General features: G+C 40.7%; 1 protein-coding gene across 1 annotated transcript; it reads right to left on the bottom strand.

The window, feature by feature from the left end:
• Window positions 1-5107: 5107 nt before the first annotated feature.
• Window positions 5108-14094, bottom strand: LOC121857971 (uncharacterized PE-PGRS family protein PE_PGRS54-like; the record flags this gene model as incomplete). Its single annotated transcript, XM_042354210.1, has 8 exons — window positions 5108-5193; window positions 11789-11965; window positions 12058-12258; window positions 12350-12634; window positions 12728-12862; window positions 12910-13068; window positions 13119-13337; window positions 13578-14094. Coding segments are annotated over 8 exons (1779 nt in total), but the record flags the coding sequence as incomplete, so codon positions are not given.
• Window positions 14095-14379: the final 285 nt, after the last annotated feature.

Genomic DNA, 14379 nt, shown 5'->3' with positions numbered 1-14379 from the left:
AGATGAAGGTTCCGTTAGATATGAAGCCCCAACCCCATCTAACGGATTATATGAGGAGAGAAGTCCGTTATATGGAGGATTTACTGCGATAAATCCGTTATATGGAGGGTCTACCATGAAAAGGCCGTTATATGGAGGTTTAACTGTATCAAAACAAATGTATACAGTAACAGGAAAGTGCCAAGACAACAGGTAAGTACTATACACACATACTTGCTCCTACTACCACCTGAGATCCCTCGTCCGTGAATTGCTGTTGGACACCACAACCGCATCCAGTCCATACGAGCACGTACTGATCGCTATAAGAACAGCCCAGTCCCAACCATTGTAAAAATTATCAATAACTTGTAATCAACAATTGTATTCACTCCCATTAAATCTTACCTTTTTACACTGTCACTATGTTGAAATGCCCTGTAGTATGACCTTCTCCCCACCTAGTTATTATATTTGTATCACTTATGTTACTTGTATATTATTTGTCCCCCAAGTGACCCATTCCCCAATTATGTAACTGTATATTATCAGCCTTCTGCTTGCCATGCTCTTTCAATAAACCGTTAATTATTATGATTATTATTATTATTACTATTATTATACACATCCTCAAACACAAAACACACAATACACTGTACACACAATACCCTGTACACACAATACACCATACACACAATACCCTGTACACACAAAACACCATACACAAATACACTACACTATATACGCAATACAACAATATACATAATACACTACGCTATTCACAAAATACACCAAATACACAACATTCTATACACACAATACACTATACGCAATACACTACACACAATACACTATACACACAAAACAATATACTACACTATACACAATACTGTATACACACAATACACTATACAAATACACTATACACACAAAACACAGTACACCACACACACACACACACTATACACACAATACAAAATACCCACAATACACACACAATACACTATACACACAATACACTATACACACAATACACCATACACACACAATACACTATACACACAATACACTATACATGAATATCCAGTAGGCCAGCCAAGCGCAATTTGGGCTGACAAGCATAAAATTTATCGCTTCGTGTTAAAATTTACTGTTTATTTATCTATTATTTTTTAAACTTATTAATGCGTAAAAAAAGTACTTTAAAAACAAGGGGGAAACCTAATGACTCGTCTTTCCAGCTTATTTCACCTGATGACTCGTCTTTCAAGCTTATTTCACCTGGTGATTCGCCCCTTCAAGCTTATTTCACCTGGTGATTTGTCCTTTCCAGCTTATTTCACCTGATGATTCGCCTCTTCAAGCTTATAACTGCTGACGTTATCTTGAAACTTTACCTAGCATTAGTGAGGCCACACATGGATTATGCGGTTCAGTTCTGGTGTCCTTATTATAGAATGGACATAGATTCTTTGGAGAGAGTACAAAGAAGAATGACAAAAATGATCCATAATATTAGAAACCTTCCATATGAAGAAAGGCTGAAAAGCTTAGGCTTACATTCATTAGAGAGGCGTAGAGTTAGGGAGATATGATAGAGGTGTACAAGTGGGTAAGTGGGATTAACAAGGGTAAAATGGAAGATGTTCTGAAGCTCAGTAATAACGAAATAACTAGAACAAATGGCTTTAAATTAGATAAATTCCGATTCAGAAAGGATATATGTAAGCACTGGTTTGGTAATAGAGTTGTGATATGTGGAATAGGCTACCGAGTGCTATAGTAGGATCGGGGACGCTAGGGAGCTTCAAGACGAAGTTGGATAGGCACATGGAAGTGCTGGGATGGGTGTGAAAGGGATCTGCCCTGTATGGGCCAGTCGGCCTCCTGCAGTATCCCACTTTCTTATGTTCTTATGTTATGTTCTTATTTCACCTGATGATTCGCCCCCCAGCTTATTACACCTGAAGATTAAACACCCTAAAGGTAACTCACCAGGTAGGATTACGGTGATTAATCTTCAGGTGAAAACTAATTAAGACTTATTTATCGTATAGAAACACCTTAAGAAACACTTATAATAATCAAACTGTCGTCAGATCTTGTTGTAATATATCAACACATCAAGTTTGGTTAAAATACTTTGTTATTTGTTCAAGTTATCGTGTGGACAACTAACGGACGGACGGACGGACGGGCAGGCGAGGCGAGGCGAGGCGACAACACAAATAAACTCCATCCAGCAGCGTTAACCAAGGCGTGTTTACGATGGCTGCTGGTATTTCTCGCTGACAGAAGCCAACTCACACACACACACACACACACACACACACACACACACACACACACACACACACACACACACGCCTCGGTCTGGTGAGACACTGAACCTCAACAGTATCGGTCGTGCCTTGAACTCTTACACAACACGCTGTTAACGATCCAAACACTCCTCTATGTAACCTGGAAACAACTAATGTATGTTGATGCCGGTTATTGTGCTTTAAATAATGACGATGATGATGATGATAATAATAATAATAATAATAATAATAATAATAATAAACACAATAATAATAAATAATAATGATAATAAAAAAACAACAATAATAATTTTTACATAATTTTCCCCAACGTAAAAAAAATAGTATTAAAATGTAAATAATAATACAAAGTAAACAGACGTAAATACACCTTGCATTTACAACACTACACGATGTTTAATTTACAACAAGTGCATCACAACCCACACACACCTTGATTTACTTACCTGTTTACATATTTACACAAAAAATACTTCAGCCAGTTGCAAAAACAAACAAACAAACAGAAACACAATACTATAAATATATATATATATATATATTAATTTTTTTTAACAGACCAAAAACGTTTTGTAAACACGCACTCGTAAACACGCTTGGAAAAACACATTCGTAAACACACACTAGTAAACACAACCTCATAAACACACTTAACCAAAGAGAGAGAGAGAGAGAGAGAGAGAGAGAGAGAGAGAGAGAGAGAGAGAGAGAGAGAGAGAGAGAGAGAGAGAGAGAGACGTACGCCTAATGAACACGAGCCCCTGGAGTAACTGCTATATACCCGTACCTCTATACAGTACAGTACATATAAACAAAGGGACAATATGTGTTTTGTGTTGGCCAGAATAATTTGTTGTCTCACATGAACAGTTTTTATAACTATTCATATATGGTATCGGTCAATATCACATACATACATACATATATACATACATACACATACATACATACACACAGATACATACATAAATATATACATGCAGACACACACACACAGATACATACATACATACATCCTCCCAACCGGAATATCAACAAGTTCTCGCCAGAAGTTATAATTTCATTTAGGAAAGGAATGGAACCAGTGTTGAACAGAGGTGAACAGTAGTGAACAGTGCTTAAGACAGTGAGAACAACTCAACAGTAACAGCCGAGTCGTACCCAAGTTAACCTTCACACAGTGAGGTCCCAGGTACCCAGTGATAACGGCCCGTGAGACCCAACAACAACCAGCGATGTGTTAATCCGTCTACGGCAGGAAGGCCTGGGACCACACCTAACTCATATAACACCATCTGTGAGGGAATTACTACACCACGTCAGGCCCCTCATAACACCATCTGTGAGGGAGTTACTACACCACGTCAGGCCCTTCATAACACCATCTGTGAGGGAATTACTACACCACGTGAGGTCCCTCATAACACCATCTGTGAGGGAGTTACTACACCACGTCAGGCCCCTTATAACACCATCTGTGAGAGAGTTACTACACCACGTCAGGCCCCTCATAACACCATCTGAGAGGGAGTAACTACACCACGCCAGGTCCCTCATAACACCATCTGTGAGGGAGTTATTACACCACGTGAGGTCCCTCATAACACCATTCAGAGGGAGTTACTACACCACGAGTGTCCTTCTATAACACAATCTGTGAGGGAGTTACCAGCACCACGTCAGGCCCCTCATAACACCATCTGTGAGGGAGTGCCATTACACCCACGAGGTCCCTCATAACACCATCTGTGAGGGAGTTACTACACCACGTCAGGCCCCTCATAACACCATCTGTGAGGGAGTTACTACACCACGTCAGGTCCCTCATAACACCACCTGTGAGGGAACTACTACACCACGTGATGTCCCTCCTAACACCATCTGGGAGGGAGTTATTACACTAAGTGTTTGCTGTTCAACACAGTCGAGTCTCAGTGTATTTTGGCAGCCATGTTGGAAGGTTAAATTATTACAGTGAGTGGTATAGTCAACACCCGGACCCGCTCTCCTAGTTCACGAGAGAGAGAGAGAGGGAATATTACCGGGTGAACCTCTCAGTATACAGTATTTGTTGGATTGCTTCAGTCTCGCCTCTGCTTCTAAAATGGTGAAATAGTGAAGTAAGCGACCCAGGAGCCAGCCAGTTCAGACCATTACGGACCAGACCAGACCAGTACTGTACAACCCAGCCCAGCACAGTTCAGACCATTACAGCACAGCCCAGCCCAGTACAGACCATTACAGCACAGTCCAGTACAGACCATTACAGCACAGCCCAGCCCAGACATTACAGCAGCAGCCCAGACCATTACAGCACAACCCAGCCCAGCACAGTTCAGACCATTGGACCAGACCAGACCAGTACAGACCATTACAGCACAGTCAGTACAGACCATTACAGCACAGCCCAGCCAGTACAGACCATTACAGCACAGTCCAGTACAGACCATTACAGCACAGCCCAGCCCAGACCATTACAGCCCAGTCAGTACAGACCATTGCCTGCCAGTACAGACCATTACAGCACAGTCCAGTACAGACCATTACAGCACAGCCAGCCCAGCCCATTACAGACCATTACAGCACAGCACAGCAGACCAGCCCAGTACAGACCATTACAGCACAGCCCAGCCCAGTACAGACCAGCCTAGTTCAGACCATTACAGCACAGCCCAGTACAGACCATTACAGCACAGTCCTGTACAGACCATTACAGCACAGCTCAGTTGAGACCATTACAGCCCAAGTTGAGACCATTACGGACAGCCAGTTGAGACATTACGGACCAGCCCAGTTGAGAGCCATTACGGACCAGCCCAGTTGAGACCATTACGGACCAGCCAGTTGAGACCATTACGGACAGCCCAGCCAGACGATGTAGCACCGCCGCCTGCCAAATAAATGAGAACATGGCTTGATGTGAGAGGGGGTGGGGGGTGGGGGCTGATAGGAGGAGGGTAGGGAGGGGGAGAGTAGGAGGAAGGGGAAAGGGGAGAGGTGAGGATGAAAAGCAGGAGAAAGGGGAGGGAAGGAGAGGGAGGAAAGAAAGAGAAGGAAGGAGAGGGAGGGAGGTGGGAGAGGGGTGAAAGAATGTCTGGAAGCTTGGCTGAGAGAGAGAGAAGAGAGAGAGAGAGAGAGAGAGAGAGAGACGGACGGATTGCGAATAATTAGGAACCTGACATCATTAACATCAAGGGGTAGAGATGAGGGAAGGAGGGAGGGAAGGGGAGGGAGGAAGGGGAAAGGGTAGAGGGGTAGGAAGGAGGTGTAGGAGGGGAAGGGGAAAGAATAAGGAGGGGGTGTGTTAACGAGCTGGAACCGAAATGAGATTCGTGAGAAGTATTCGAGGTGGGAGGAGGGGGGAGGGAGAGGGAAAATAGAAGGGAGAGAGAAAGGGAGAGGGAGAAGGGGAGAGGATAAGGAAGCTCTTCAAATAACCATAGCAATCTATATACTGTAATGAGAGAGAGAGAGAGAGAGAGAGGAGGAGAGAGAGAGGGAGAGGGGGAAGGTGAGGAGGAAGGGTGAGGAGGGAAGGGTGAGGGAAGGGTGAGGGAGGGAAGGGTGAGGGGAAGGGTGAGGAGGAACTCATGAAATAATCATCACAATTTATATAATTAAAGACTGACTAAACTTTGCCTGGAATTGTCGAGGCTTTGGGGATGGGACCATAGTTTACGGACCATAGTTTACGGACCATAGTTTACGGACCATAGTTTACGGACCATAGTTTACGGACCATAGTTTACGGACCATAGTTTACGGACCATGGTTTACGGACCATAGTTTACAGACCATAGTTTGGGACCATAGTTTACGGACCATAGTTTACGGACCATAGTTTGGGACCATAGTTTGGGACCATAGTTTACGGACCATAGTTTACGGACCATAGTTTACAGACCATAGTTTGGGACCATAGTTTACGGACCATAGTTTACGGACCATAGTTTACGGACCATAGTTTACAGACCATAGTTTGAGATCATACTAGGTTGGTTGAGTTGAGTTTACGACCATGGTTGCGACCATACTTGTTTACAATAAGACCATAGCGGCATAGGACCATACATACCTAATCACCATTATCTGTATTTCACTAATTACTCAGCTAATCAATTTCCAGTTAAGTGATTAGAGTAATTGATTTCTTTGTTTTTAGTGAAAGATAATTAGTTACAATTTCTTTACAAGTTAATTTTTTTAATGTTCGTTCGTATTAATTTGTTTTGGTAAATTATCCAGTTATATAATAATTTAGAAAATGTCCAATACAAGGAATTGTATATATGTCCCATGTCCAGGTGAGTAATTGATTAGCAGGTGTCCAAATGTCCAGGTGAGAAATTAATTAACAGGTGTCCAAATGTCCAGGTGAGAAATTAATTAACAGGTGTCCAAATGTCCAGGTGAGAATGAATAACAGGTGTCCAAATGTCCAGGTGAGAAATTAATTAACAGGTGTCCAAATGTCCAGGTGAGAAATAAATTAACAGGTGTCCAAATGTCCAGGTGAGAAATAAATTAACAGGTGTCCAAATGTCCAGGTGAAATAAATTAACAGGTGTCCAAATGTCCAGGTGAGAATTAATTAACAGGTGTCCAAATGTCCAGGTGAGAAATTAATTAACAGGTGTCCAAATGTCAGGTGAAATAAATTAAGGTGTCAAATGTCAGTGTTTTGTCAAATGTCAGGTGAGAAATTAATTAACAGGTGTCCAAATGTCCAGATGAGACTAATTATCATATCCAGGTGATGGCAATGGAACAATACGAGGTAAGATTTCCTACAAGAACTGAACAATGTGACTCCTGGAACAAGCATATACAGTAGTCTGGAACAAAATATAAGGTCCCTGGAACAATATAAAGGGTCTGGAACAATCACAAGAGGACCTGGAATGACTTAGCCTTTAATACAGAAATATATACTGGAACAATACAAAATAAAGGAACAAAATAAGTTAATATATTGTACCAGTTCAAAACCAAGGTGAGATCTCTAGACTTACTGAACAAAATGGAACAACGAAATACTATAGATTGCCACTGAACGAAATGACACGAAACTTCCCCGAAACCGAAACGAAACCTCTCGAAAACCAATATGATACGAAATGACACGAAATGATACGAAAAACCACACGAAACGACACGAAACTGCTACGGTGTCTGGGATTAACATGGTGTAAGACGTTATGAGACGACCCGCTGGCAATCTTGTGACGAGAGAGAGAGAGAGAGAGAGAGAGAGAGAGAGAGAGAGAGAGAGAGAGGAGGAGAGAGAGAATGAGAATAAGAGAAGGAAAAGAGAGAGAGAGAGAGAGAGAGAGAGAGAGAGAGAGAGAATGAGAATAAGAGAAGGAAGAGAGGAAAGAGAGGAGAGAGGGAGAGAGAGAGAGGAGAGAGGAGAGAGAGAGAGAGAATAAGAAGGAAGAGAGGGAGGGGGAGAGAGAGTGAGAATAAGAGAAGGAAAAGAGAGAGGGGGAGAGGGGGGGGGGGGGGGGGGGGGGGGGGGAGAGAGAGAGAGAGAATGGGGAATAAGAAGGAAGAGAGAGAGAGAGAGAGAGAGGGAGAGGAGGAGAGAGAGAGAGAGAGAGAGACATCTGGGTATTAAAATTAAGCAGCTTATTATAATGAAGAGAATTAATACTGGAATCTTGATTAGGTTAAGTTAGATTAGATGAGGTTAGGTTAGGTTAATTGGGTTGGGTTAGGCTGGGTTACATTAGGTTAGGTTAAGTGAGGTTAGGTTAGGCTGGGTTACATTAGGTTAGGTTAGGTTAGGTGAGGTTAGGTTAAGTGAGGTTAAGTAGGTTAGGTGAGGTTTAATTAGGTTAGGTGAGGTTAGGTTAAGGCCATACTGAAATTAGAACAGAAAGACAGACTATTAAGTGTGTGTGTGTGAGTGTGTGTATACATATATGTCCATTATGTATGTACGGGTTTTTTACGGGGATTAGGCCACCACATCAGGGCCTAGGGGCAAAAATATAATAATAATAATAATATATTAATAATAATAATAATAATAATAAATAAATACAAAAAAGATCAATAGTGAGAAACAATATACAGTATGTTGTGTTGTGTTGTGTTGTGTTGTCAAAGTAAGAGAAACAATTGAGACCTGCAACTGTGTGTAAATGAGGCAGAAAGTCAGATCATCAACCTGGGACTTGGTCACATATGGCAGCTGGGTCTACCATTAGACAACACATTATGTTTCCAATATCTTCCCAGGCAGTAGTACCTCCCTGTTTGGTAGCTGCCTACAGTATGTATGTACAGTGTATATGTATGTGTATTCAATGTATATATCCATTTATAATACATATTCCTATACTTATAAATACACTTCATAGTTCCAGCATATATACACCTCTTCTTTGTATAGTCCAGTACAACCCGGAAATAAGGGTGCATACACTGTTTTTCATCCATATATACAACCCGGAAATAAACCCGAATACCCTGTTTACTTTCATCAATTTATTTTCCACCCCCGCCAAAAAAAATCTATTTCAATTTCATTTATCATCTTCGTCCATCACTGAGAGACAAAATGAAAGAAATATATCTATAATTTTTGGGGTAAACTTGTTCACAAAATAAAAATGAAGGAACTCTTTTATGTAAATGTTGAAGGCATCGTTAGTGTTGTGTGTGTGGGGGTGAGGGAGAGGGGTGAGGGGAGGGGTGAGGGAGGATGGAGGGAGGGAGAGGGTGAGGAGGATGGAGAGAGAAGGGAGAGGTAGGGGGATGGTGAGAGAGTGAGGTGGGGGTGAGGAGGGTGAGGGGGAGGAGGAGTGGGAGAGAGGACAGTGAGGGAGGTAGGAGGTGGGGGTGTGAGGAGGGTGAGGGGGAGGAGGAGGGAGGGAGGAGTGGGAGAGAGGACAGTGAGGAGGTAGGAGGTGGGGGTGAGGGAGGGTGAGAGGGGGGGAGGGTGAGGGGTAAGAGGAGGTGGGAGGTTACGTGTTCTTCTTTAGGAAATAATGAAAGGGTATTAAACAAGTAGTAATAGTAATAGCAATAGTAGTCGTAATAACAATAGAAGTAATAAAATTTTTAGTCGTAATAGTAGTAGTAGTAGTAGAATGCCACATAGACCTGCGGCTCAACTAACTCAACACAGCTAGGATAGTTACTTATGTATTAGGATAGTTAATATTAAGGTAATAAAACGGCGGCGAAGGTGTGGTATTGGGGGGGCTGAGGCCATAATTTAAAAAGTAGTAGTAGTAGTAGTAGTAGTAGTAGTAGTAGTAGTAGTAGTAGTAGTAGTAGTAGTAGTAGTAGTAGTAGTAGCAGTAGTAGTAGTATCAATAGTTAGCAATAGAATAATAGTAATAGTAGTAATTGCTCTATTCACTACACTACATAAACTATTCCATGATAAACCTAACCTAAAACTATACTTACGAAAACAAAACAAACTCGTATACACCCAGCAAACAACAGAGACAAACACACAAACAAACAAACAAACTCGCATACACCCAGCAAACAACAGAGACAAACACACAAACAAACAAACAAACTCGCATACACCAAGACAACAGAGACAAACACAAACAAACAAACAAACTCGTATACACAGCAAACAACAGAGACAAACACACAAACAAACAAACAAACTCGTATACACCCAGCAAACAACAGAGACAAACACACAAACAAACAAACAACTCGTATACACCCAGCAAACAACAGACAAACACACAAACAAACAAACAAACTTGCATACACCCAGCAAACAACAGACAAACACACAAACAAACAAACAAACTCGCATACACCCAGCAAACAACAGAGACAAACACACAAACAAACAAACAAACTCGCATACACCCAGCAAACAACAGAGACAAACACACAAACAAACAAAACTCGTACACCCAGCAAACAACAGACAAACACACAAACAAACAAACAAACTTGCATACACCCAGCAAACAACAGACAAACACACAAACAAACAAAACAAACTCGCATACACCCAGCAAACAACAGAACAAACACACAAACAAACAAACAAACTCGCATACACCCAGCAAACAACAGACAAACACACAAAACAAACAAACAAACTTGCATACACCCAGCAAACAACAGACAAACACACAAACAAACAAACAAACTCGCATACACCCAGCAAACAACAGACAAACACACAAACAAACAAACAAACTTGCATACACCCAGCAAACAACAGACAAACACACAAACAAACAAACAAACTCGCATACACCCAGCAAACAGCAGAGAACAAACACACAAACAAACAAACAAACTCGCCGCCCAGCAAACAACAGACAAACACACAAACAAACAAACAAACTCGCATACACCCAGCAAACAACAGACAAACACACAAACAAACAAACAAACTCGCATACACCCAGCAAACAACAGAGACAAACACACAAACAAACAAACAAACTCGCATACACCCAGCAAACAACAGAGACAAACACACAAACAAACAAACAAACTCGCACTCAGCAAACAACAGAGACAAACACACAAACAAACAAACAAACTCGCATACACCCAGCAAACAACAGACAAACACACAAACAAACAAACAAACTCGCATACACCCAGCAAACAACAGACAAACACACAAACAAACAAACAAACTCGCATACCCCAGCAAACAACAGGGACAAACACACAAACAAACAAACAAACTCGCATACACCCAGCAAACAACAGAGACAAACACACAAACAAACAAACAAACTCGTATACACCCAGCAAACAACAGACAAACACACAAACAAACAAACAAACTCGCATACACCCAGCAAACAACAGACAAACACACAAACAAACAAACAAACTCGCATACACCCAGCAAACAACAGAGACAAACACACAAACAAACAAACAAACAAACTCGTACACCCAGCAAACAACAGACAAACACACAAACAAACAAACAAACTCGCATACACCCAGCAAACAACAGAACAAACACACAAACAAACAAACAAACTCGCATACACCCAGCAAACAACAGAGACAAACACACAAACAAACAAACAAACTCGCATACACCCAGCAAACAACAGACAAACACACAAACAAACAAACAAACTCGCATACACCCAGCAAACAACAGACAAACACACAAACAAACAAACAAACTCGCATACACCCAGCAAACAACAGACAAACACACAAACAAACAAACAAACTCACGCCACCCAGCAAACAACAGAACAAACACACAAACAAACAACAAACTCGCATACACCCAGCAAACAACAGACAAACACACAAACAAACAAACAAACTCGCATACACCCAGCAAACAACAGACAAACACACAAACAAACAAACAATCGCATACACCCAGCAAACAACAGAGACAAACACACAAACAAACAAACAAACAAACTCGTATACACCCAGCAAACAACAGACAAACACACAAACAAACAAACAAACTTGGAATCTGCAATAAACAACTTTAATACCAGCACTACCATCCTTAATACCAGCACCATCTTTAATACCAGCACCACCATCTTTAATACCAGCACTACCATCTTTAATACCAGCACTACCATCTTTAATACCAGCACTACCATCTTTAATACCAGCAATACCATCTTTAATACCAGCACTACCATCTTTAATACCAGCACTACCATCTTTAATACCAGCAATACCATCTTTAATACCAGCACTACCATCTTTATACCAGCACTACCATCTTTAATACCAGCACTACCATCTTTAATACCAGCACTACCATCTTTAATACCAGCACTACCATCTTTAATACCAGCAATACCATCTTTAATACCAGCACTACCATCTTTAATACCAGCACTACCATCTTTAATACCAGCAATACCATCTTTAATACCAGCACTACCATCTTTAATACCAGCACTACCATCTTTAATACCAGCACTACCATCTTTAATACCAGCAATACCATCTTTAATACCAGCAATACCAACTTTAACCAGCAATACCATCTTTAATACCAGCACTACCATCGTTAATAACAGCACTACCATCTTTAATACCAGCACTACCATCTTTAATACCAGCACTACCATCTTTAATACCAGCACTACCATCTTTAATACCAGCACTACCATCTTTAATACCAGCACTACCATCTTTAATACCAGCACTACCATCTTTAATACCAGCACTACCATCTTTAATACCAGCAATACCAACTTTAATACCAGCACTACCATCTTTAATACCAGCAATACCATCTTTAATACCAGCAATACCATCTTTAATACCAGCAATACCAACTTTAATACCAGCAATACCATCTTTAATACCAGCACTACCATCTTTAATACCAGCACTACATCTTTAATACCAGCACTACCATCTTTAATACCAGCAATACCATCTTTAATACCAGCACTACCATCTTTAAGTACCAGCACTACCATCTTTAATACCAGCAATACCATCTTTAATACCAGCAATACCAACTTTAATACCAGCACTACCATCTTTAATACCAGCAATACCATCTTTAATACCAGCACTACCATCTTTAATACCAGCACCATCTTTAATACCAGCAATACCATCTTTAATACCAGCAATACCAACATACCAGCACTACCATCCTTAATACCAGCAATACCATCTTTAATACCAGCACTACCATCTTTAATACCAGCAATACCATCTTTAATACCAGCACTACCATCTTTAATACCAGCAATACCATCTTTAATACCAGCAATACCAACTTTAATACCAGCACTACCATCTTTAATACAGCAATACCATCTTTAATACCAGCACTACCATCTTTAATACCAGCAATACCAACTTTAATACCAGCAATACCATCTTTAATACCAGCAATACCATCTTTAATACCAGCAATACCAACTTTAATACCAGCACTACCATCTTTAATACCAGCAATACCATCTTTAATACCAGCACTACCATCTTTGATACCAGCAATACCATCTTTAATACCAGCACTACCATCTTTAATACCAGCAATACCATCTTTAATACCAGCAATACCTTTAATACCAGCAATACCATCTTTAATACCAGCAATACCTTTGTTCCAGCAATACCATCTTTAATACCAGCAATACCATCTTTATACCAGCAATGCCATCTTTAATACCAGCAATACCAACTTTATACCAGCAATACCAACTTTATACCAGCAATACCATCTTTATACCAGCAATACCATCTTTAATAACAGCACTACCATCTTTAATACCAGCAATACCATCTTTAATACCAGAATACCATCTTTAATACCAGCAACACCATCTTTAATACCAGCAATACCATCTTTAATACCAGCAATACCATCTTTAATACCAGCAATACCAACTTTAATACCAGCAATACCATCTTTAATACCAGCAACTTGCTTTAATACCAGCACTACCATCTTTAATACCAGCACTGCCATCTTTAATACCAGCATACCATCTTTGATACCAGCAATACCATCTTTGATACCAGCAATACCATCTTTAATACCAGCAACACCATCTTTAATACCAGCAATACCATCTTTAATACCAGCAATACCATCTTTAATACCAGCAATACCAACTTTAATACCAGCAATACCATCTTTAATACCAGCAATACCAACTTTAATACCAGCACTACCATCTTTAATACCAGCACTACCATCTTTAATACCAGCAATACCATCTTTGATACCAGCAATACCATCTTTGATACCAGCAATACCATCTTTAATACCAGCACTACCATCTTTAATACTGTAACGCTTGGAGGAAGGGATCACCTGAAGATTAGTCACCTGAGCTTATTTTTCACCTGATGAGTTTACACCCACACGTTACCTGGGGGCGATAGGGTGGGAGAGGTTAGGTTAGGTTAGCTTTAGGTTAGGTTAGCTTTAGGTTAGGTTAGGTTAGGGAGGGAGGAGAGAGGTTATTCTACGATGGTACCAGATAATGATGCCGATACCTTAAGGACCAGATACCAGGAAATACCAAACAGAAGACCTCCAGTTACCGGAAGGACTTACTGGTATTAAAGGAGTTACCGGGTACTGGGGAAGGACTCA

Source organism: Homarus americanus, unplaced genomic scaffold (genome assembly GCF_018991925.1).
Source record: "Homarus americanus isolate GMGI-L3 unplaced genomic scaffold, GMGI_Hamer_2.0 scaffold14538, whole genome shotgun sequence".
NCBI lineage: Eukaryota > Metazoa > Arthropoda > Malacostraca > Decapoda > Nephropidae > Homarus > Homarus americanus.
The sequence above is the reverse complement of the archived record's forward strand: the minus strand, read 5'-3'. Positions and strand labels throughout refer to the sequence as shown.